This window comes from Sciurus vulgaris, assembly GCF_902686455.1.
Source record: "Sciurus vulgaris genome assembly, chromosome: 5".
Taxonomy (NCBI): Eukaryota; Metazoa; Chordata; class Mammalia; order Rodentia; family Sciuridae; genus Sciurus; species Sciurus vulgaris.
Window position 1 is genome coordinate 2,149,784 of NC_136465.1, and position 26,273 is coordinate 2,176,056.

Here is a 26,273-nt window from a genome sequence, read left to right on the forward strand (position 1 = left end):
GGTGCCTTGAGCTGGGAATCCTGCATCTGGCCCCTGCAGCCTGACCCACAGGTGAGCCCTGAGCCCGGGAAGTATGTGCGCCTTTGACTCTCGCGAGGCCCCTCTGCGTTACTCCATTATTACCCACGCGGCAGATGCTTTGGCAGAGGGTGGACGTGCAGCAGGTGGAGCCCAGGAGTGGAGCAGGGCCGGGAGTTGAGAGGGGCGCCTACCTATGCACAGCGGTGATGGGTAGTTCCAGCGGCGAATGGTTCCTGGCATGCAAGAGATGTGGGAGCGGCCCTGTGGGAAGAAAAGGGAGTACTCTCACATAACCGAACTCTGCGTGTAAGACGGAATGTTTCTGAGAATGTCGCACTTTCTTGGTCCACTTTTGTTTTAATTACACACGTAAACAAAGCAGAACTCACAACACCGAGAGCTAAGGATGGATTAGAACGGAATGGAACATTTTGGATCAATGCCGAAGCCCACGGTCACTGCACTCCTTTTCACCAAACCCAGCATCTTGCAAGGTCCTTTAGAAAGGCGAGACTTCTTCTCAGCCCTTCTCGTGGTATTTGAAGATCAACTGAAGTGGGCAGATCTTGTCTGGTTTTTTTCTTTATCATTATCATCATTTCTTGCTTCTGGTCTGAGAGGCTGGAGGGGATTGGGCAATACTAGGATCGACCAGTGGGGTGAAGAGTGGCAATGCACCAGCTGCTCGTGCACAGGTGACCTCTGGCCTCCTCCTGAGCTTCATTTGCCACCCGTGAGTGTGGTGGAGGTGACGGCAAAGTCGATCTTTAATTTGTGTCAAGTCGTCCCAACCACACTAGGAATACAAGGGGCAGGAACTGCCGAGGCAGTTACCAGCCGTGAGCCAGCAACCTGAGCCAGCAGCCCGCTGCACTCAATTCACGACAAAGCTTAATTCCTCCTGTTCCCTGAAGTTAAAAGAAGTAGTTCCATAATGGAGCACAATGTTTGTTTTCAGAGAAGGTATTCTAGGTAATAATTTTGTTGCTGATATTCATGTTCCATGTTTATTCATTTTGTGATTCATTAAATTATTTTAAATAAATTGCATCCTAAAATATGGGTACACATAAAGTGTTAAAGCCTTTAAAGGTACTTATTGAAGATCAGCAATAAAGCGGTCATGTATTGCCAGTCTAGGTCATAGTCTGCTATTGATTTTGGTGTAAACGTTTCAAATGAGAACTGCCTACTGAAATTTTTGCAATGGATCAAAAACAAGACCATTTCCATGTATTAATTCACTTGTTTTTATCCAATCTTTTAGAAGAACACTAGAGAGGACAGAGATCATAAGTCATTCGGATATTCAGGATTTATTCTCAGTGAGTGATGTCACAGACCTTTGTGCCATGCCCTGGATCTCTCTGGGTTCACAAATTACAGAAAGCTTGTGAGAACTATATAGAGAACAATGCTTTTCATAAATAGCATGCAAATTATTCATGCCATTACTCCAAATGTATAAATGTGATAGAACAATGATGTTGCAATTTCTTTAAAACTCCAGAATCTGCTGGTTTACTCCTGTGAATGACAATAGCTTGCAGATTCCATGCTCCATGCTGTTTGTGATGAGGAGGAAACAGCTTAGTTTGCATTTGAAAAGCACAGCTAATCAGCAGGCTGGCTGTGTGTCCACAGGCCTGTGTGTCCAGGCAGCACATTAATCAACACATCATGAGAAAGCCCTGTAATAAAGAGGTCTTGTTTCCCGAGAAAGAATGCTAGCCAACTGGAGAGGCCCATCCTCCAGAAGCAGAGGAAGACGAGCACCCAGGAGCTCCCCAAGCCCTCACATGTGGGCTTTCACGGGGAGTAGGGAGCAGGCAGACTATTGCGCATCAGGAGATCATAACGCAGTCCAAAACAGGCACGGGATGGCCTGTGGTGCAGATGGAGGCGCCTCTCTAATGAGAAGGCTAATTCCACACATCATCACCCATGTGGCTGGAAGCTCGTCTCAAGGAGCCAGCCTGCACGGCCTTCAGTGCATGGCGAAGGGTGTGCAGGGAGCTGGTCTCCAGTGGGCTGCACTCAGGGTCCCCTGCCAACACAGGGCTGCTGCAGCCCCTCTATTTGCAGAGTTAGAGCACTGGGTGCAGCCCCACCCAGACCCACAGAGGAGAGCCGTGGCTTGCTTTTACGAAGGTGATTCTGCATATGGATGTGCGCTCGTGACGACAAGAGCAGCAGTTTCCATTCACTGAGTGAGGCATGTTCATATGCATGTGTATTCCTCAGCTGCACACTGCAGCCTGTGCTAGCCACGTGGAGGCCGTGGGTCCACTCCACGCTGCAGCCTGTGCTAGCCACGTGGAGGCTAATGGGTCCTAACCTGAGGTCTTGGGTGGAAACCGCTCTCAGTGACACATCCACTTGGTGTTTGGTACTTGCTCCCTGCTGCTACCTGATCAGTGTATAAGACATTTATCCCAATATACGTGCAGAAATTGAATTCCACACAGTAGCATTGTGTCACTGCTGTGCTGTCCCCAGTCCTTCCTGATGCATACTCAGGCTGCTTTGTTACAGTGAGGTACAAAACATGGCTAAAAGAAATGTCCTTGAAAATTGTCAGTTTCACTGTTACAATAAAAACACAGCAAAATTACTCAATAATCTGAATTAGTGGGAGAGTAGAAAAGTCAGTAGGCTTACAAATATCTCCTGGACTTTGGGACACACATGTGAACGATCAATGTTTATTGCCAGCAGGGAGAATGATGTAAGAACTATGCAAAGTGACAGACACTATTTTGGGACTAAATTTATCAATGGCTAAAACAGAAAATAGATAACAGACTGACTAGTCTTTCTGTGAATTTATAACATGTTGATAAAAACTTCTACAGAATTTTCTATATAAAAAAATTCATAGCAAAACTTCTCCTTGTTTTCTCTTTCTCAAACATTATTGAAATGTATTGAGTGTCTCAATCACCTGGCATAAAACTGGTATCTAATGACAATTTATTGAGCTGAGTCGTGGGAAGGTGGCTGCAGAGGGAACCAGCACAGGGCTCTGCGGCCCATCCAGCAACTGGAGCCAGAGTGGGATTTTAACCACACTATGACTCTACTTTGATCCACAGAACTTTCTCTGCATGATTTCTAGAAGATCGTATATTTTGAAATTAAAAAAAAAATTGTGAAAAATAAAGAGTGCTCTGTCATATAGAAGCTATTTCCAGGGGTAACAAGGGTTACCAACACCCATGGCTTAACGCTTGGTTTAATGAGCTTGCTTTACCAACCCAGAAAGAAAAACTAAATTAGCTCTCTGGGTACAATCTCAGGGCCTCAGTTTCAATTGAACAGTCTGAGGATTACCACATCCACCCTCTGCGGCACTAAGACTCAAAGAAAGCTACCTGTAAGGTGTATCCGGGCTCGCACTGAAAGGAGAGCACGTCGTTCACCAGGTACCGGTCTCCTATCCTGATGCCGTTGCTGGGGAGCGTTGGCTCTTGGCACGCAGCAAGACCCACAGCTGCAGAAACACGGACAAGAAGCAGGCAGTTTAAGTACTTTCCTACTCTCTGAAAAAGAAGGGCAATTTTCCTATTGCTCTCCTCCTGCAGAAATCAGCAAAAGATTTATTGCTTTTTCTGGTTGTTCAACCAAAAAGATATCAAGTAACTGAGTCAGAATTGCAAACTAATACTTAAACATCACTTTACTTCATTTCCACCCTGCAGTGAATCAAGGTTTTTCTTTAATAAAAGGAGCACAAATCACCCCACTTCTAATATGCACACCAGTTAAACGTTGTGCGCTCAGGAAGTGATGACCCTGTGACACGCCACCCAGTGGCCTCACTCTCTTGTCTCATTCCTCATGCGTGCATAAGGGTCCTTATGCCAACAATGAAGTGTGGATCTGGGAATTCTCTCTCCTTCAGGAAAAGACAGGCTGAGAACAAGTGTCCACCTCTCTCCCTCCAGCTCTCTCTTTCTCTCTCCTGTCTCTTACCTACAACAACAAAAATCTCCTGGAGAGTCTATTCCTAGGTCGACAGGACCACTATCTATATCCCTCGGGCTGTGATCTGGCCCTAAACTCGAACCAGAATTTCCTTCATTTAAGGACTCACAGATTCAAAACGAAACGCATCATATAATATTGAAATTCAGTCTAAAACATCAGATATATTAACTCTGAGTATTATTTAGCACTGATGCCCCCTCCCATTCAAAATACTATCATGAGAATAAAAAATACATAGACAAGAATATTATTGAATAAAAATGCAATTTGATTGGTAAAAGGGTTAAAATTTTCAGTTACAAGATGAACAAGTTTTGTGGATCTAAAATGTGATAGAAGGCTGGGGAGATAGCTCAGTCGGTAGCGCGCTTGCCTTGCAAGCACAAAGTCCTGGGTTCAAACCCCAGCACTGCAAAAAAAAAAAAAAAGAATATGCCTCAGTGGGTCATAGAATAATGGTCGTTAAAATGTGATAGAGATGTTACTTGCTGGTTGCCAATAACGTCTTCCATTCTTCAGTGTGCCTTGAAGAGATGGGAGCAAGGCCTCTCCGGACGAGGCCAGCTTGCCGCTCCTTCTGCACCCTGGGGTTTATGCTTTGTTCTGGTTCCTGAGAGGAGTGTGCACAGATGTGTCAGACTGGCTAATCCTCTTGGGCTCTGAGAGGGCAGCTGGGGCAGGTGGGTGGTGAGGACTGCAGTCAACTCAGGGGCACAGGCCAGCAGGGAGTGGGGGAAAAGGTGCAGAGGGCAGCAGCCCACTGGGCTCCCCTGGCAGGTGAGAGGGCAGGCCACCTGTCCCCTCTGCAGGCCTGTGCACATGGTGCTGGGTGTGCTCTGTTACCTCTTCAGGCCTCAGGTAGAATCCACGCCAGTTCAAAGGGAGAAAGATGGAGAACTTCTTCGAGGTGAACAGCAGCAAGCGTGGGCCCGGTTCTGCCTGCCTGCGTAGGAGCTCACTCGTGAGGGAGCTGGCTCTGTCTTCAGAGTCTGGACAGGAGGTTCTTGGAGGCATGACACAAGGGCCCAAGGACCCTCCACCCCACACCAAGCCCGAGTGAAGCTCTTGCCTGGCCGAGCAGCAGGCAAGTCTCTTCGCCTTGACAGGCTGATGGGAAGCATCCTCTTCCCCTGAATCAGAGCCTGCAAATCAAGGGATCCCACCCCACAGACGAGGGTCACCTTCCCATCCCCAGAGGACTGGGACGTGCCCTCACCTCACTCTGGGGGCTGGTCACCTGAGGAGACTGTGCTCCTGAGCAGGTGCTTGGCCTAGCTGAACAATGAAGCCCTGAAACCATAGTTCACATGGGAGAGTGGGGCAGGAAGAGCTGAGGAAGCTTCCCGGGGAAGACGCTCGGATGGGGCCGTCCTTGAAAAGCATACCACAGCACTGGCTTTGAGCAGCACTGGGCTTCTATTAGAATTCAGAGTGCTGAAATCGAACTCAGGGCCACCTCACATCTTCCATCATTTGGGATATTTCAAATGCACACTAGACAGGATGGAGAACAAAGAACATCCGTGGTACAGAAATATTCAAGATGAAGGGAGAAATACTTTGAAATAAAAAACAAAATGACAATTCTATATTAAATTCCATCCTTTTACACATAAGACAATGTATTTTTACTACTTACATTGCTTATATATGAAAAATTATGCATATTGATATATATGCAGTCATTGCATGCTATTTTCATTTTCTCCTTCCTTAAATTCATATCTAAACCTAATTCATCTTCTGAAAAAAATCGCTTGTCTGTATGTCTACCCCCACAGGAATTATACTACATTTTTTGAACAAAATAAAACTAATGAATCAAAATGCAGTCTATAAAACTTAAAAAATAAAAAAAAATTAAAAATGAAAAAAAAATCATTTTAGTTAGTGTGTATTGTGGAACAACCCAGGAAACAGATATGAGTCCACGGTATTTGAAACGTGGAAGGAACGCTCTTCTTTTACTGCCTTCTCCAGAGGCCTTCCGTGCCTGCAAGTGTTAGAACTGAGAATATGAAGAGCTAGCATTTGTAGGACAGTTGTTCACTGACGTCATTTAACCTGTTACTACTTCATTTGGAAACTGAGTGGACACAGGTCAGGATGTGACAGGCCCACAGAGCCTTTGTCTCCTGTCAAGAGCATCAGTCTGCTGTGGCCTGTGAGCAGCTGCAGTCTCAGGGGCCATCCTGCAGATTCAGTCCCTGGGCAAAGTGTGGCAGGCACAGGGACAGGAAGCAGTTGGCCTCAAAAAGCAAGAGATAGGAGGCAGAGTGAAGTCACAGCAAAACTGGGCACAGGACCAGCCCTTGTTCCACAGCAAGAGTGCAAACCCTCTGCCGAGAGAGGGCAGCAGTGCACGCTACTGACCCCAGCAGAAAATCAGGAAGGAGGAGAAGCAAAGGCCAGCCACATGGGAGACCCCACTGGAGTTCCCTTGCCATGAGGGACAGGCAGTGTGGGGCTGAGGATGGCTGGCAAAGAGGAGGCCTGGGCAGTCTGCGCTCCATCACTGTGCCACTCAAAATGTGCAACAAAGACAGCGCTGCAGGCAGGTGGCCAGCGGGCAGGACAGAGAAGGTGAGGTGGAGCCAGGAGGGTGGGTCCTGCCTGCACCCGAGACCCTCTGAAAAGCCTAAAGGGCGTTCTTTAACAGGTCTCCCTTCTACGCCGCTCCCTGGGAGAGTGACATTTACAGTAGTGTCTCGCAACTCGCGCGGCAGAGCTGTGCAGTGACAGGGAAACCCTGCACAGTCCTCAGAAGGCATTTATGCATCACCAGCACAACACGGGGCATGCCCACGAAGGCCAGGGCAAAGAGCAACACCCGCTCACCAGGCAGACCTGCACCAGGTCTCAGAAGCAGACAGCTGTCACTTTAGCAGCAGGGTTCTGGTAGGACGGATGCCTGTGCAGTTCTGTGAGTCACAGGCACCCGCATCTTACGCAGACGTGAGAGGGAGCGCGTGCAGAGAAGCAGCGTTCGCTTAGAAGGATCGCAGCCGCCCATACGGAGGCTCCGGGCTCCCAGACTGCCCGGGAGGCAGCGTGAAGGGGACCCTCATGGGATGTGAGGTCTGCAGCCTCTGCTGGGGACCAGCAGGACTCAGTGGGCAGGGTCTTGCGTGCCATGGCATCCTACAAATCCTTGTCCATAGACATATTTTCTACTAATTTTCAATGTTATAATTTGGGCATTTTAAATGTGGTGATACATAAACGTGCAATTAAATTTAGAGTGTAGCAAAAGAAGTTTTTAAACCCCATGAATCCAGCCTGTGAAAGCAAAGAATATGAAACAAAGCCATTAAAAAGATGAGTATCCTAATTTGACCAAAAATATAGTTTAATGGCTTGACCTACCACTGATCATAAAATGTGAAAGTTGTGACTCAGAATATAACAATAAGTCTCATCAGCTCTCTGGAATATATTGTAGCCATTAGTCTAATCCCATTAGGCAAAATTCAAAGAAAAGTTCACTTAAATCTTGCAAATGAAAATGATTTGGAAACACATGATAAACATGGAATTTCTATCAGATACTTAGAGCAGGATAAACAGGACCTTTCTACAAATTAAGTACCAAAGTAACTATGGGAAATTTTTCTCAGCAAACCATTGTCCTCATTTCTACTGAAGTTTTTAAACTTCACACATTAAAAGCAAGACGCTAGCCAGGTGTGGTGGTACATGCCTATTATCTCAGGGGCTGAGATAGGAAAATTCCAACTTCAAAACCAGCCTCAGCAATTGAAAAAGGCCCGAAGCAACTTATGAGACTGTCTGAAAAAACAAAAACAAACAAACAAACAAACAAAAAAAACACCCAAGCAACAACAACTAAAACTCAATATGCTATTCTGAATAGAGAGCTCAAAACAATAAATATAATAACCAAGTAGAGAGTCAGTGCTGGAGTAGTGGTGGAAGCAAAGAAGTCAAACCACATGTGTGCACACACTTACACATGCACCTGCTCCCAGGTACATATTTAATGCACAGGCATATCATCATAGCACCACATGAAATGCAAAAGGAGAGAGCAGAGAAGGTAGCCTGCCCCACCCCAGGAATGGTCCCGGGAGGGCACCACAAGGAATCCGCCTTTTTAAAACCCAGGAAGCAGGACCTGGGCAGGAACCCTGTCTGCCAGTGCTTCGACCTTGGACTTCCAGTCCCCAGAGCTATGACAATCAACACCTACTGCTAAAGCCTCCCGTCTGCCGTGTGTGGTACATGATCAGCCAACGGGAACAGGCCGCGCACCTCACGTGCAGTATGAAATAAAATAATCAATCATGGGCAAAAAGATGATGAATTCGGTTAAAAGGATCTCAGTCATTAGCTAAAAACTATTTTGGCTTCTAAATAATGTGTTCTCATACTTTTTATTAATACAGAAATACTGTGAGTTTTTTTTTTTTTTTAAACTGCACTGGGATTGAATCCAGTCCTGCTCTGCCACTGAGCTACTTATTTGTCCAGCCCGTTTTATTTTTTACTTTGAGACAGGGTCTCTTAAAGTTGCCCAGGCTGGCCTTGAACTTGTGATCCTTGTGGTCCTGACTCAGCCTCCTGAGTCACTGGGATCAGAGCCCTGCAAAACAGTGGCAAGAAAAATAGGTTGTCCTTTAGCAACGCACATCACTTTAATAAATAAAAATGAACAGGTGGGCAGCCCCGAGAGAAATGTCGCTGAGCACCCCCCTCATCTGTGGCGGATGGGGACATTCTGCTGCACACAGGGACATGGAGTGCTGATTCATATGTGCATGACAGTTGTTATATTTTTCTGAGTGGGACTGACTGCTAGAGGTGCAGCTGTGTCATTATCTTTGCCACAGTCCTATTTATTACAAATTCCAGTAGCTCCTTCCATTTAAAATTTATAAAAAGACATATGGTTCAGAAAACTAAGACCATTAGATTTAGGGAGAATTTTCAAATTTCAAACATTATACTTGAACTTTTCCTCAATTACACAAAAATAACCCTGACCATGCATGCATTTATTGTAATTTCTAGGGTTTCTTAACAAAAGGTCCATCATGTGTTTAAAATGATGACAAAGGTATGATTTCTTGAAGTGTTTTTAGGTGTGTTAATTTGTGTGTCCTATATGTTCATGGGAAAACTATCAAATAGACTGTAGATATTCTGTATATATAACTAAATGTACTTTTAATGAAAGTTTTATATTCTTGCATTTTTAATTTATAGAAGTAAGCAAATAATAAACATTTGGATTTACTACTCAGGAGGTCCAGTGATTAGATAAACTGACTAAAATTTGTTGAAATGAAATATTTTTAGTACAATTCATCCATAATTATAATACATTTTCTTTTTTTAAATATTCTGCAAGTGAATGTAGCAGACAATGTCCCATGGTCCAAATCTAGGTATGCCTATTTATGTCTGTGCTATCTATAGATAGAGTAATGTGTGCATTCTTACATTTTGAAATATCAATATTGCCAGAAGCCTATGCAAACAAAAAAAATCCATATTAAAACAAAATTGAAATATAACATGTTGTATTCCAACAGTTTTTAAGCATAATTTGATGAGCATAATTTCAAAAATTTAACTGTATATTCAAAACAAAAAATGCAATTATATGTAAACATTCATACCAAGCATATACTGTTAACCAATTAAAAAAGTGATAGCACAACCATTAAATATATATATACATATAAATATCTATACATACACACATATTCACACACATCCATGTATAAAGTCTCTGCTTTTGCCATAGTATCAATTGATTCATCTAGCTTTCAACTGTTTAGGTCACACTTTCAAGGTCAGGTCTGGGAGAGACATCAAGAAGATGGCACAGAAGCAAGTACAGACACGTCCCCAGTGAAGACATCACCATAACGTCAATGTATGCATGAACTGACCATCCATGTGAAAGACTCGGAAACAAACTAAGATCCCCTGTGACCCAATGTAGCGATCCTCGTTGACATTGGCAGGAAAATGCTTGCATTCACTTACCTTCTCCAGAGAGTGTAGCATCACGGGGAGAAAGCTCCAATTTCAAACTCCTCTCTGGGAAAAGCTGATGTCCAGTACAATGATCTGACTTTGGGGATGTCTACATAGTGACTGGTATCTGTCTTTCCTACTCTAAGTACTGCAGGAACAGGTAGAGTGGTAAGATCAATGGCTACAACATGGTTTGGTCAGGGACCAGGAGTACAGTGCCATTGACAGACAAGGGTGGTGGCACCTGAGGAGAAACTGACACCTCTTCAATTAGGCAACTACATGCACAAGGAGAAAATATCACACACCCAGAAAAGACCTGAGGAGCCACCATAATCTCTAGTGGGGATGACCAATTAAAGTCTTTCCTATAAATACCAGACAAAAACATCTGGAAGGATTGCTGATTTTTCGAGTGCTAAGTCCCAACCATGTACATAAGATGACTTATAAAAGAAATAGGGAAGTATGATCCAATCAATGGAAGAAATAAAATACCCAGCAACTGACCCTAAAGGAATGGAGATATGTGAATGACAAGATAAAGAATTCAAAATAATCATCATAGGATGATCAATGAATTACGAGAGTGCACATATTAAAAATGCAATTAGGAAAGCAATAAAAATGAATGAGAATATAAGCAAAGAAATGAAGGATAAAACATTCTAGAACTGAAGAACACAATAACTGAAATGAAAAGTTCACTGAAGAGACACTGTCAGAAGCCTAAGTTCACAGAAGAAAGAATCAGCAAACCTGAAAATAGAAATTTTAAAATGAAAAATAATGGTTTTAAAAAAAGAAGAAGGAAAGTGAAGACAGCAAGAATCAAGCAGAACATTGGCATTATGGGAATCCCAAAGGAGAAGAAAAGGGGAAAGGGACAAACAGTTCGTTCAAAAAAATAGTGACTGAAAACTTCCCAAATATGAGGAGAAAATTGCATGTATACGTTTAAGAAGCTCAAAGACTTGAACCAAGGTAAATCTTAAGATATGCACCAGGACACACAAAGGTTTTCTGTAAAGTCTCAGAAAAACAGAGAATCTCAAAAGCAAAAAGCAAATCATCACACATAAGGAAGCTCCAGCCGGATGATCTATGGATTTCTCAGCACAAACCTGGCAGGTAGAAGAGTGTACTTATCCATTCAAGTTCTTGAAGAAAAAAGAAAAACCCTGCTGACCAAGCATAGTGCATCCAACAAGACTGTCCTTCAAAAGCAAAGAGAAGGGAATACTTCCAAACTCATTCTTTGAGGACTCTATTATTCTAACATCAAACTAGACAAAGACACACACACACACACACACACACACACACACACACACACACACACACACACTACAGACCAATACCCCAGTGGACAATGATAAGAACTAGAACACCAAATGCAGTAGTTCATGGAGAGCATACACCATGATTAAGTGCATATATCATGACCACCCTGGAATGCAAGGATTTGACTGGAAAATGATCCGCAGAACATAACATCCAAAAAGCTCATGAAGATATGATCACTGAACAACCATGAATTCCAAAGCCAGTGAGAATTTCAAAGAATAATTAGAAGCATAACACTCCTAATTTTCAAATGACCCGTTTGTCTACAATGCAGTGTGTTTAGCACGTGGGTCCTTATTGGAAAGGTCCCTGTAGGACAACCTTGCGGTTGACCCCCTCTCTGGGCACAGAGAGTGCTTATGTGCACAGACGCCAGCTTGACGTTTGGCCAGCACTGCCATTCCATGCCTGTGCAATTCACTCACAAACCCGCCGAGACCTAGCAATCCTGACTTTCCATAACGCGCTGCCACTTCCACTCCAAGACTAGCCTCGCCTGAACACAATAGTATTCTGGGAACGTAAACTCACTAGAAAACTCCATGATCTACGGAATCATCATTATAATTGTTACATGGTAAATCTTGTTCCTTGCCATCCTCAGAACTATGTAGATCATAAACACACTGGAACTATCAATTATTTCAGGTCCTCCCACAACTTCTGCATGACCCACATTATGATTCAATGATAGGCAGGACGGCTGCCGTGACCCAGGCATTCAGGTGAGAACACACCACCACCAGGAGTCGGAAACCCACAACAAAGAGAGAGAAGAAAAAGCAAGCAAACGGGGAGCGATAAAGACCTGTGCTTCTTACACGGGCAGATTTGATTCATACCCCATTTAAATGTTTGATCAAATTTGATTCATACCCCCATTTAAATGTCTGATCATAGAGTTACAAGATCCAATAAAAATCAAATAAAAATAAGTGGATATTTACGAAAGTTAAATATGAATAAAAAGTCCTTCTGTTTCTCTGTTCAACACCTTAGACACACATCCACAAGTGGGAATCTAACACCCATCGGGAAGCCCGTCACCGCCTGCTGCTGCCTTCAAGCCCTCCCGTCCGCCATGCCGGCCCTGGAAGTCCGCTGTGGCTGCTGCCCCAGCAGATCTCCCGCCTCCCTCCTGCTGACACTAGGGATAACTAAGCCATGGGTGCTGCTCCTGGAAACCTTCCAGGCTGCCACCTGCCCCAGAACCACGTTCCAGCCACAGGCCTGCACACCCTGCTCCCACCCAGGACTCCCTGCTCATCTCTGCTGCTGTCACCTGGCCCCCTCTCCAGCTCCCTCGTGGCAGGAGTGTGGCAGGCTCTTTCCCCCGGGGCCTCTGAGCTGGGTTTTTCCTTGACCACGCCTGCCTTCCTAAGTCTTTGTGGCTGGCTGCACATTCCTTCTCCTTGCAAGGAACAGTTCAGACCTGCAGAGCCACCCTAGCCCCAGAGCCCTCTGCTTCTCTTCCCCATGTTTAACCTGGCGTGGCAGAGCCCACACCCATCTGGTTGTCTTGTCACTACCTATGTACAGAGCACAGAGGATAGAGACAAATGAAGAAGAGACGCGTGGCGTGGACCGTTGGAATAACGTTACCCACAACGTCCTGGGGGGATGGGGTGGTGGCAGGAGCAGTCAGCCCAGAGGGGACAAAAGGAGCACCTGTGCACACTGTGCACACCTGGGGACACTGTGCACACCTGTGCACACCTGGGGACACGGTGCACACCTGTGCACACTGTGCACACCTGGGGAACACGGTGCAAAAGCAAAATGGGCTCTCTCACAGACACACAGAGCAAAATGAGCCCCAGCGAGACCCAAGAACAGATAGGTGCACTGAGGACAACAGCTGGTGCCACTCTCCCTCCCAGCAGGCCCTGCACCCAGAGGAGCCAAGTGAGGACAGGCAACAGGTGTATTTCCAGGTTGGTGATGCTCTCTAGGAGGCAGCGACCAGGAGGCCAGCCGTCAGAGGACAGTTACCACAGAAAGGCCCTCTCAGTCCCTTACTTAGGACAAGGGTCAAACACAGAACCTTGTGGTGAATAATCTGCACAGCTCCTGTGACTTAAATGTACTTTTAAAATGCCACGCATCACAGGTAGGAGTTTTAACTTGCCATCAGTCTTTTGTGTTGCATTCAACACAAAAATAATCCTGTGGGTAGACTTCACATTCTTGGAAGGGTCTCTGGAATCTCTGTGGTGTAAAAGAGAAAAGCCGGAATTTACATTACTTGAAACAGTTCCATGGTCCTCATGCAGTTAGTGTAAGTGGGGACGCCATGAATATTGATTGATGTTCAGGAAAGCAATTTAGGTGGGACAGAGGAGTACATCCTTTGTCAAACTGCAATGTTAAAAGGAGATCTTAGGGAATAAAAATATTAAGAAAAGATAAAAATAAAAATATTTAGAAAAAATTTTATGGGCAAATTCATTGTTAATACAGAAATAAATACATGAAGGGTCTTCACATGAAGTAGCTGAGAAGATAACTTCATCCACCACTGAACGAGCCCCGATTACAGCATCCCTCTGGGAGAGCACCAAGACGGAAGGAGAGGGAACAGTGAGCGCCAGGTGGGGGTACTTGTGTCCACCATCCAAACTGAGAACCTTTTTAGTGCAATTAATGAATGCAGTAGTAAAGTGTCACTGAAGCACACACCAATAATTTGCATATATTTATAAAGATGATTATAACCATTGAGGACTAGTCCAAGTTGTGAATGCTTAATTATGATAACATCCTGCTAAAAACATTGGGTATTTTTTGTTTCAAAAAATCTAAGGAATTTTTCAGGATTTTAATCCTCATTTAGATACTTCCTTCTGAGTGCTTATTTTTGGATGAATTCACAAAGAAATTGAACTACACCGAATCACCAAAAACAAACATCACGAAGGGATTTTTAAAAGCACACCGCAGCAAGCAGGACTTCATGCTGATGGTATTCTGTTGACAGCTCAGCCACCACCTTAGCCACCTGGGGCAATGAACGCGGTGTGCTGTTCCCAGCAGTGCCTCAGAAACGTACGCATGATTGCCAAGTACTTCTGCATATTCTAGAAAATCATTTTTGAAAATTATGATAGTACCTTTGAGGATACAGAACAAGAAAGGGTACCTAAACTAACTATTCTCTAAACTAATTACTATATTTTTTTAAGCAAACAGATTTATTTAAATGAGTCCTATTTGATTTTTTGCCTTCTTTGCCATAAAATTCAAAGGTAAATTTAAGGCCTAATGATAGCGATATTTTTAATCTGGGTGGCTAATACATTCATATCTTTTTCTTCAGTTTCATGGCCTTTGATTGTTTTAAAATCATTTCCTCATCATGCACATAGTTTTTAAGATGCACTAAGTATTATAGGAGAAGACAGGTTGTCATTTTTACAAATCCAGGTGGTCTTATTTTTATGCATTTAACTGTGTCTCTTTGGGTCAAGGTCTTGTTGATCCACGATACGATTTCACTGCACACCTAGCTGCCAATGACGTATGCATGTAAGAAGGACTTAATCATGTGTAAGTTTGACGTATGCACGTAAGAAGGACTTAATCATGTGTAAATTTGACATAATGCGTGTAAGAAGGACTTAATCATGTGTAAGTTTGATGTAATGCATGTAAGAAGGACTTAATCTTGTGTAAGTCTTGAACTTATACTTGAAATAGTAATATAATCTCAGGCTTTTCAACTTAATAACTGTAAAAATATATGTCTGTATAAGAGAAGTAAAATATTTTATACTTATAATGATCAATATTAATTTAACTAATGAAAATTAATGCACTGAACTTGCAAGTATGGCAAGAATGTAAAAAAAAATCTCAATTCAATCTTTTATGTCATTCAATTTAAATCATGGAGGAGTTACTACCCTGACTTTTCCTCTGGTTTTCTCTCTTTCACTGGTGAGGGTGTTGCTGACTTCACGGTCCTTTGTGCACCTGGCGTGTCCCGTCCCACCTGGCTGCTGCATGTGCACGGTCAGGCCGTGTTCCTCTGTGGCATCTGCTGTCCCAGCCCAGGCACAGCCTGGCTGTGTTGTGTTGCAGTTTAGCTGACATGCACCCTGCACAGGACCTTATCTCTTTACTGGCTTTCCAGGCAAGTGTCACGTCTTATGGACTCTAGAAATATTTTTTACTCCATTGGTTTTCCCAGGAGTGAATTCTGACAAGAAAAGCACCTGTTGAAAGAGGCAGTGAGAAGAAATGCTTCCATGTGCAGAATGACCTTCGAGTCTGTTGGGCTCACCCGTTGGCACTCTATGGCTAGAACCGTGAGGGGCTGCTGCAGAGGCCAGGCACGTGGGTGGGCTTACGAAACAAGCTTCAGGTAGAGGGGTATGGATGGGGCCCTGCAGGTATCCCCTTACTCACAGGACAGAGCCGCCAGGAGCTCAACCTGCAACAGAGTGCACTTCTCAAAAAAGGCTGAGTATGGGCAACAGGGCTCGCAGACCTGACTGCCACCAGCACATCAGAACGATGGCGTTTACCGCGAGCCATCTTGACGCGGCCAGCAGTTCTCCATCACGTGCGTCATCCCACTTAGAGCTCATCTGCATTGTACATGTACTTCAAATTTAACTCTGTAGTATACTTATGAATTTTTTAACAATTAAGATGAAACAGTACTACTTAAAAGTTAGGTGTGAGTTAGATGATAGGCAGATGGATAATTTCATTTAAAAACAGGGACTCAAGAAACATTTCTCAATAGTTAACCTAAAAAATATTTTTAGCATTCATATAACTATCCTTAAACTAGAGCAATTTAAAATCTCTAAAACCCCAAGAGTAACATTAAAATCCACTAGAGCAATTTTAAAACCTCTAAGTTTAAAAAAAAAAAAAAAAACCTTGAACTACAGCAATTTGAAAATCTCATCCATTTGGGATATAGAAATCTGCAAAATGAAACATCACTCCTACCCTAATAAGGAGAAAAGGCTAAACCATAAGATCACAACTCTTGCAAATCCATCAGGGCACTGAGTTTGCAGGTAACCAAGTGACCCCAATTCTAAAGAACAGCCCCTTCAGGAGGGAGGGACACAGGCTGTCTCTGGGACAGGGCACACAAGAGGACAGAAACTGGCTCAACCTGAGCCCACGGCAGGCCCACAGAAGGGGTCTGCTCTTCCTTCCACAGAACCAACTCTGAGTGGTTAAAGCAGAGCTCCCTGGTCCCCAGAGCAGGGCTCTGTGAACACCAGGCACTTCCTGAACCTTCACCCTTAGAAACACAGCTGCTAGTTGCTGTGAAGGAGAAGCAAAACCCATCACCTCAGTGCATGGGCCAGGCACGCAGGCAGCTCAGAGAAGGGAGAGGAAAGTATTTCCATATCTAGAGATGAGCCAGGGAGGATGGCATATGCTTATGACCTTGTGCCTGTTCCAAAACAGAGGTCCTCTAGCCCTTGGGATTGGCAGGGAATTTCTACCCAAGACCAGTCTCAGGTGGAATTTGACAGCCTTGGGAGGGAGGGCAGAAAGGTTGAGACAATCCCATCTTGATCTGCAGATTCTACAGACTGATGCTGACAGGAAAAGATAAAATAATTAAACCAAAAGTTGACAGAGAACAAAAGAAGACAAACAGAAAAATTGATGGGTACAAGGAAGCACTCCAGTGTCAGGCTAAGCATTGAATCTTTTGGGTTCTCTTCCCCAGACCCCACTGAAATCAAGACCAAGCCCAAGATAGTCACTGTCATCTGGCTCCTTAGGAACAAGTTCCTTGATGGGCACCTGAGGTCAGGTTTTGGAATTTCCAGAATAAACTAATGTTACCTTTGTCCACATATCTGCACTCTAGAATGTCTAGATATTTGCTATCCTTTGATTTGGTTGATTTTCTTCAAGAAAGAGCCCAGAGTAAGTGTGGTCCTTGTGTTCACTCTCAAATGTCCAATAGAGTCATTTAATATAAAAGAAGGACAGATAGCTGGTAACTAAAGGACTTGTCAAGTATTCAGAGGTCCTGAGGGCTTCAGCTCTCCTCTGGACCACATGAGCTCACAGAGAATCTGGAACAAACTTCCTTGGAATCTTTGTCATCACTGTTGTGTTACAGCCCATCCCTTCCAGGGAAAGGAGATTTTGTCTCAGCAATTCCCACCAGCACTACTTTGCAGCCCTGCCTGCTGCTCCAGGTGAGCCCATGCTGCTGCCCTGATGGAGCAGGTGTGGAGTGGCCATCATTCACACCTCCAGTTCCAGAGCTGGACTTGAGCACTGTGGACTCCCAAGCACTCTGTCCCCCACGTGTTTCCACCTGCTGCTGATGTGATGTGCCCCCACTGGTAGACAGGCCATGACGGCCTGCCCTGTGCAGGGAGGCTGGGACTCCCACTGAGGTGCTCAGTAAGCAGCGTTCCTGGTAGATGGCGGTTGCGCCTACGCTTGTGCTCAGACCTTGGCAGGGCAATGGTCTCGGCAGGTGAAGGATGCCCGTGAGTTCTGTTAATTCACCCAAAAGTGCAGAGGTACGGAAGGATGAGCAGAGCTGAGAGGTTTCAGGCAAGCTCAGGCATCAAGTCTGTCTACACTTGATGGTTGTTTTTATTTTATTTTGTGTATTTTAGTGAAAAACGTGAATTTAGAGATTTGTAGATTGACAGTACATATTTTAAGGTGGATGTTCAAATATATTGATGAATTTAAAACAACAGATACTCTTGGTGACAGTGTCAACAGTCTCAATGTGATTTGATGCTGATGTTAGCAAGGTTGATTCTACAAGCACATCAAAACATCCATATTTCAAACTGGCATGAAGAGTTACAGACTTTTCTAAATATCCAAGAGAAATGCGCTCTCAGCAGGGTGTGTTTTAGTGTCAAAATATAACACTTGAAAGAGAAATTCACAACTAAGGAATACGTGTCCTTTTGTTTGGCCAAATAAAAAGTGCTTTAAGTAATTAAGGTTCTGGAGTCTCAAGCAAGGCTTTGGATTCTTGAATGCAGCTCATTTCAATGAGAAATAGGCGAGTTTCTCAGTGAACTATATTGACTAGGAATAAAGAGGAATGTAGATAATTCTATTGATAGAGCAGAAGCCCATGTGAGTACCAGATAATTGTTACAATAATTACAGACTAATTATTTTAGTAGCACATCGTCCCATGAAGAGTGAATGAAAAGCTGGAAACTACAATATAACTTTGGGATGGAGAAGGTCATTTACCAATTATAATACTGCTCAAATATTAATGAATTTATTAACACTATCATAAATAAGGTTTTCGTTTTCCTATTTACAGACATTGGCAAAATGCATCAGAGTAGATTTTTCCAGGCATATTCTACATAAATAACATCTGCAGTATCCTTTTATACTGTCACTAAAGTATTCCTATTCATATAAATTAGAATAAACTTGCATGCAAATGCCTGTAATAAGTAGGGAAATTTAACCAGAATGTGAAACAGGCCTGTGGTTTGTGGCTGGTTCAGAATATTTATCACCAGCTGGAAATGCAGCCCTTCAAAGCATGCATGCACTTACATCCTGGAAAACGTTTGTCTCAATTCAAAAATCACTTATTAAAGCTTGTCTGTGTATTTGCTTATTTGCAATTGCTTATTAAAGGAGATGAATACCAACACCAGCATTTCTAATGCTTGAAAACATGTTCTAAAATAAACCTCTCACTGCAGATCCTCGATTCACTTCTGCAGAGTCCACCTGCAAGATCAGACCAAGGAAGAGGTGAGCATTCGACCTTTGTCGTCCTGCTCACCAGACGATTAAATCTCCTTACATCCATTTCCCAGAGGCTAGTGTCGCTCCGCCATTCTTCTAATTAAAATGAATAACATGTAGACACAGGCCCTGAAGCCACCGCTCTCTGTGAGTTCTTATTTTAACCGTCTTTGAGACTATAAATGAAAGAGGCTTATGGCATAATCTAGTTGGAAATTAGAATTTTCTGTCTTTGGATGTTGATATGAATACTTGTTATCACTCATAGAAAACCAGTCATATTACAGTGTTTGCATTTTTTAACACAAACAACCAGAAATTATAGCAGTTGTTTTTCATACTTATCCCAGATACTAACTTCTACATTTCTCCATTAATTTGCCTTCCAGAAGGAAGGTCTCATACAACCTCAGTTTTGTAAGACTCATTTTCATAAATTTTCATACATAGTTTTTGAACAACAAAATGTCACTGTGGATGAGCAGAGGTTCCTTCCAGAAAGTGAGTCAACGCAGCAATGAAAGACACAGAAGTCATGGCCTTACTTTTGTATTCCAGGTGAAAACCGGCGGCGGCCACGCTGATGTCAGACTGGAAGCGCAGGTAGAGTTGGTTGGACGTGCTGTTCAGCAGCGCAGGCACGGTGGTACCTGGGGAGAGAGGAGGCAGGAGAGCGCTGACACCCCCAGCACAGGACGCACACATGCTCATTCAGACTTAAACACCTCAAGCTGGTCTCCTTTGCTCCTGGTTGGTCTGAATGTGTGCTGGGGGCCCTGAGCTCTGTCCCTGTGTGGCTCACTCTGAACCCTCTTCCCACCAAGATCTGCAAAGGATTTCAGCTAACGTGTGTGAAAGGAATGCTCCCTTCACTCCCAGGCCCCGCCCTGCGTTGCAGGAACACTAGGAGGAACACAGAGGCGGAGGACAAGGGCGAGGGGACACCGTGATGCAGGAAGGCTGTCAAGTGTGCCCATCACTGACAAGTCTGCAGCATTCCGCAGGGGTGTCCGTATGGGGGTGATAAGCAAGGTTAATAACTCAGAAAATGTGTATGCTGTAGTCTTTCCAGTACCCAAATCATCTGTAAGTAAGAGCGTATGCAAGCTGGGCCTCAAGGCATGTGCTTTGGGTGAGACTCACCACAATGCAGGCAGATTGTCACTGTGACCTATGCCCAAGATAGTGCTCGGTGCAAAGAAAGAAAAGATACTCTAACAATAGTAAGGAAGGCGGTAACTCTTCAAAATGGGTGAACGGTATTGAGAATACAAAATATACAAAATGCTCATCCTTTGTTCTCCACGGAATGTACCAGTCCCCCCCACCCCCAATAGCTTTCATTAAAGCAGCCACTCCAGGAAAGACCAGCTCTCTTTCTTGGTTGTGCTGAGGCTCTACCTGAGCTGCTCCTGGCCCCTGCTGCACCTGTGAACAGTGCTACCAACACCACCACACCGATGCCCCCTCTTCCCCATGACCCCCACCGCCTCCATCGGGTGCCAACCGGCTTGCTTCCTAAATCCTGTCCTCAACAGGCTCCTCTCCTCCTCTGGCCACTTTTGCCCCATCACCCAGTGCAGGCCAGCGGCGGGCTTAGCCACATCAGCATGACCATCCCTAACTCGTGCTCTGGTCCCCTCTTATGCAGTCAGCACAGTCTTGATTTAGCAACCAGAAAGCTCTTTAACAAAAACCATGTGCATGGCAAAGTCATGCTGAAATGCTCAGATTCCTGATCATGTGAGACCTGCCCTCAGACTCCCTGATTTGACCTAAGGACTGTGCATGAGCTGACCACTGCCTGCATCTTGAGCTTCTTCTCACTACTTCCTATTTCGTAATTCCCTCTTCTTGTTTCAAGTTTTCCCATATTCATAAGCCTGGAGTGGGCTCTTTCCCCCTGCCCCAGGCCACTGGGCCTTTTCTCATTTTCCCATGCATGAGTCTCCAGCCCTTTTTAAGCCAAGCCACTGCTAAGTCATTGAGTAGACAGTTGTTCTCCAACTAGAAAGCCTGCAGGAGGAGGTGAATGCACACCGAGAACCTCGGGGAAATTAGTGCTCCTGCCTGAGACCCACGTGGGGTCTGTGCCTCAATTCCAGGGCTGCGAAGGGGAGTTGGTTCCAGGTAATGGGGCTTTTCAAGCCTAAATCATCAGTGCCTAACACTGTAGCTACATGCTGAATGAGAAACAGAGGGTACTCACTAATTTAACCTCTGTGTTGTACTAGACTTGATAGACACAAATGATAGATGATAGATGGATGATTGAGAGAGGGAAGGGGGATGGAGAGCAGATAGACAGATGGAGAGATGGAGACAGATTATAGACAGAATAAAGACAGGGAAGTAGGCAGAGAGATGATAGATAGAAGGATAGATAGATGGTAGGTAGGTAGATAGAAAAAAGATAGATGATAGATGATAGAAAGATAGATAGATGATAGATGATAGATGATAGGTAGATAGGTAGCTAGAAAGATAGATGATAGATAGATGATAGATGACAGGTAGCTAGAAAGATAGATGATAGATAGATGATAGATGATAGGTAGATAGAAAGATAGATGATAGGTAGAAAGATAGATGATAGATAGATGATAGGTAGATAGAAAGATAGAAGGATAGATAGATGGTAGGTAGGTAGATAGAAAAAAGATAGATGATAGATGATAGAAAGAGAAAGAAAGATGATAGATGATAGATAATAGGTAGGTAGGAAGATGATAGATGATAGGTTGAAAGATAGATGATAGACAAATGATAGGTAGAAAGGTAGATGATAGATAGATGGTAGGTAGATAGATAGAAGGAAGGATAATTTTTAAAAGGAACAACTGTGGTCTGAGTGGCAGCCTGTCCTGCTGATCAGCACAAGCATAATAAAAAGGGCGGACGTTTGAAACTACCTAACGTAATGAAGCACAGACGCAGGAGTGTTGGAGCTCCATCCAAAATGAGCGCGCGTCTCTCCGTGGCGCAGCGTCTCCCGCCCCGCCCCTCCTCCAGGGCAGGGCGGCTGTGAAGGACACTGAGGCGCCCAGCGGCTCAGGGCGGCTGTGGAGGACGTGAAGGCCCCTCTCGTGAGCCAGCTCAAGCCGCGTCCTCACAGAACTGCTCGCAGAGCGCCTCTTCGGCCTGCTCCGTTCCTCCTGGAAGGCGTGCTGTCCTCTCGCGCCTTGCTTTGATGTTTTGGATGACATGGGTGGAAAGAGAAACACGATACTGCAGGCCTGCCAACTGGACCCGCTAGGCTTCCATCAGGGCACACGCGCCATGTTTGCTGGCCATGCCTGGAGTCTGGGGACTCGGCGACGGTTTCCAGTCCTCTGTGCTCTTCAACTTGAAGCCTTTAGAGAGACACTTTCATCCTCTGCGTCCCAGCTCTGGTCTCCTCCCAGTGGCTAGGGCCGGGGCTCTGCCCTCGCCTTCTTTAGAGAAGCCAACTGCGCGCGGTCGTGATCTTCTCCCTGATCCACACCTGGAATCCCCTTCTCACGCAGCGGTTCATGTGTGGTTCAGTTTCTTCCCTGTGTCCCCTTTAGGAGATGAGCGCCGGGCTTCCTCGACTCGGACTTTATCAGTAGCTCTGGTCACCAGCACCGTGGCGGCACCCACGGGCATTCAGCACGCAGTGCTCCGTGTTTCTGTTTCCTCGATCTTCCATGTTGCCATTTGGTAAAATCACAGGATCATTTCTGTCCTAGTTCTGACACAAATGATCTCTGTCACCTTAAGTCAACTACAAAATATTAATATGTCCTAATACAGTAAAAATAATGTCTGTATTACATGTGGGTAATACATGAGTAGCACAGATGAAAGTGCTTTGTGGATTATCATGTCCTCACTAATAATGGCAGTAAATAAATTCACAAACAGCCCTCCTTGTACTCCTGTGAAATATACTCACTCTCTGTCCTACCAGCGATGCTGGATCTTGATGCCCAGCTAGGACGCTCATCTGGGGGCCTGGAGGCCACTGCAGCTGGACAGAGGATCCAAACGTGCCTCCTGTGGGCTCCCAGTCCCTCCTGAGTGGACCCTCACTAGGAGTCATTCTCACACTAAATGCAACTCAACATCTCTTAAGAAATTCTTCCATAGGCAGCATATTTTCGATCACATTGCTTTACTGTGACCTAGATAGAACCATACGTAACAAGGAAAACCAAGGAATTTTATTATGGTCCCTGAAGATTCCACTCTCAGCACACCGATGTTTACTTTCCTTTAATATTGATTGGCAGCTACAGATTTGTATGCATTTTACTCTATTTTATTCATTTATAATTTATAAACTGCCTACTTCCAAAATGATTTTAAATGGCTTACAAAAAGTCCTACATGCATATGCCTGTCCAAGCAGAAATGAAAAATCAAAACATTGAATTTATTAGAGATGTCGGTCGCATTTCCTGGAAGATGAACCTCTGATGCCTGCTCATTCTTGTTTGTTTTATTCAACAACTAAGATGAGTTCAATATCTCCTTTATCAGTGCTTTTTTAAAGCATTGCAGAAACAAACATGTTTAAATATTGATTGCATGCCAACACATTCAAACTTTTTGAATGATTGGTCCTTTTTTCATATATTTTTTTAAAAAATCTCATTCTAAGAGTTTTGAAATAATTTCTAGCTTAAAGAAAACTTGCAGGTGCGATACGGGACATGCTGGTGCCTCCACTTTGTTAGATAATGGTACTTACGAGCCTCTCTTTCAGATAACTACCTATAATACACATATAGGTATGTGCGTGTGTGGGATCGCTCTATCCCAAGCCACTCGTGAACAAGCTGTGCACATGGGACTCCTGTCTTGTAAAATCCAGCCCACCTTCTTAAAACAGGGTCCAGACCAGCAGGACACCACGCTGCCACCTGAGCTCCAGCCCTTGCTAAGTCCCAACCGCCTGCCAGCAAGGAGGCTGCGACGGCTCCTGCGCTGACACCTCACGCTGGTGAGGCTTTGGTCTGGAGGCCCTGCTGTCTTCTGACCTGGACCCTCCGATGGTTGCCTGTGTTGGCCGCAGGGGCAGCTCACGGCCAGGTGGCAAGGAGCCGAGCCGTGTTCCTGGTCTGTTTGGAAGCCGGGCCGTCAGGGAGCAACGCAGGCCATGGCCCCGCGTCCAGGACCCTTGGTGCTCTTCACTCAGGACGGCGGTGCTGCGTGGCTGTGGTCACCGCTGTCCCCTTCCGTGGTGATCCTGGGATGGGGTCCTGAGACTGCGCAGTCCTGGGCCTCTCCACCCTCAGCACCCACGATGCTCCAAGGCTTTATCATTGTCGTCATCGTTGCCATACGATGGCCTTCGACCCTGACACCTGCGTCTACGAGCTGGCGCCCTCAGCGGGGACCCGACTTACCTCAGCAAGGGGTCGGGAACTTCTATTTTATGCAAAATAGCTCTTAGTGATCTTCCTCCTACTGCAGCCTTGGAGTCACGGTTCTCCAGGGATTCTGGTCCCCTGGGGCAGCACAGGTCAGAGTCTGCTGAGCAGGTGCGCGTGGGCACGGGGAGAGTGCTGCGGAGGGGTGTCCCTGCTGCACGCCTCAGAAGACAGGCCGGACACAGGGCGCCCCACATATGGGTTTCCACTCGGGAGCGGGGCAGTCTATACCTCCATGGCACATGCCACCGTCTCCGATCAGCCCGCGCAGCAGCAGCTCTCCCCAGCCTTCCCGGACCGCGGCTTTCTGACGCTCCTCTTGGGCACTGAGAGGCCTGGGATGCCTCATCCCCTGCGTGTGTTTTATGTGCTCAGCTGCTGACCTTCCCCTCTCACAGGAACGTCACTCCCCAGCCCTACCAGATGCCACCTGGGACCACATCCCCTCGCTTGGTCCCTAACCAAGACAAACAATTCAAAAAGAACACAGGAAAAGGAAAGAAGGCAATATGGAATCTTAAACTTCATCCCGCCCTTGACAAAATCCGCTGGGACCAACCAATTCCTGTGGAGTCTACAGACAATCATTCTTCACTGCCTGTGTGTCTGACCAAGAGTGAGTCGGAGAGGACCCAGGGCCAGAAGTGAGACCAAGTTCTCTTTTTAAAATCCGGACAAACACCACACAACCCTCAAAAGCAAGAGGCTGGCTTCTGACGAGTCATGTGGGGTAACGTCCTGCGCCTGAGGCTGCTGTCTGCCTGGCACTTCTTCACCCACTGAGCCTCGAACTGAGACCCCGGGGTCTGCATGCAGAAGGCAGGTCAGAGATTGGGAGCGAGCTGTGGAGTAGACATCATGAAACTCACCCGGGAGGCTGCAGGGGTGAAAATAAAAGGTCCCTTAGACATCGCAGGCCAAACGGGAGGAAAATAGACAAACAGACCCAGCCCCATCTACTTGCAGAGGGAAAGGCGAGAGAGAAGGTGGGGTGTGAGGCGTGAGGGCCTGCACTTCAGTGACCACGCGGCCTGCAGTCCAGGCCCCCAGCAGTCAGTCTCTCATCCTCTGGGGAAGAGTGAATGCAGGAGAGTGTCCACTGGTGTCCACGCAGAGCCCTGTGGGAGCGGGAGGAGGAACACCGGTCTCTACGGCCACTTCCCCATCCAGACCACGAACCGCTCCACACAGAGAGCACGTCAGGAGTTTTCTTGGTGATTTTCTTCCCGTCAAGCACAGAGACACTTGGTATCACAAGAGCTGAAATCCTAAATGACCCCAAGTGGTGAACCTGCCCCTGCTCCCGTGCTTCTCCCAGGACACTCAGGTGACAAGCACCAGCCAACCACCCAGCCCAGCTGAGGATGAGGGTGGAGGGCTGGGTTCCGTCAGTAGGGCAGCACTGTGTGGGAGCTGGAAATGCCCCAGAGAACATCAGACAACTCCGGGCTCTTAGAATCACACGGATGCGTGAAAGTTAAACTATGAAATACGGAGGTCCGTTCAACTTCAGAAAACGCCGTCCATGACACAGGGCACCCACCCGCCTGGTTTGGTGAAAGGAATTTGAAATCCAAACACATGGAGATATTTCATCAGCTCTCTTGTCTTAATTGGATAGAAAAATTACTATATAAAGCAAAATTATTATATGTTGTTAGGGCCCAGTTACATTCTTTTAATTAGATTTACATCTTCACTGACTAGTTAATGAAATCTTCTTGGTTCACTTATATTTCTATTTAAGCCACTATTAGTTTTCTGAAATGCTTA

At 45.3% G+C, this 26,273-nt stretch overlaps 1 protein-coding gene across 2 annotated transcripts in view; it reads right to left on the bottom strand.

The window, feature by feature from the left end:
- The window catches only part of CSMD1 (CUB and Sushi multiple domains 1), a 290,133-nt gene that overhangs the window by 152,153 nt on the left and 111,707 nt on the right, over positions 1-26,273 (bottom strand). For both annotated transcript variants that reach the window (XM_079142910.1, XM_079142909.1), the window contains exons 16-18: positions 19,650-19,754; positions 3,396-3,514; positions 213-282 (exon numbers count right to left, since the gene is read on the bottom strand). In XM_079142910.1, coding sequence (XP_078999036.1) covers positions 213-282; positions 3,396-3,514; positions 19,650-19,754 — 294 coding nt within the window. The remainder of the gene's footprint in view (positions 1-212; positions 283-3,395; positions 3,515-19,649; positions 19,755-26,273) is intronic.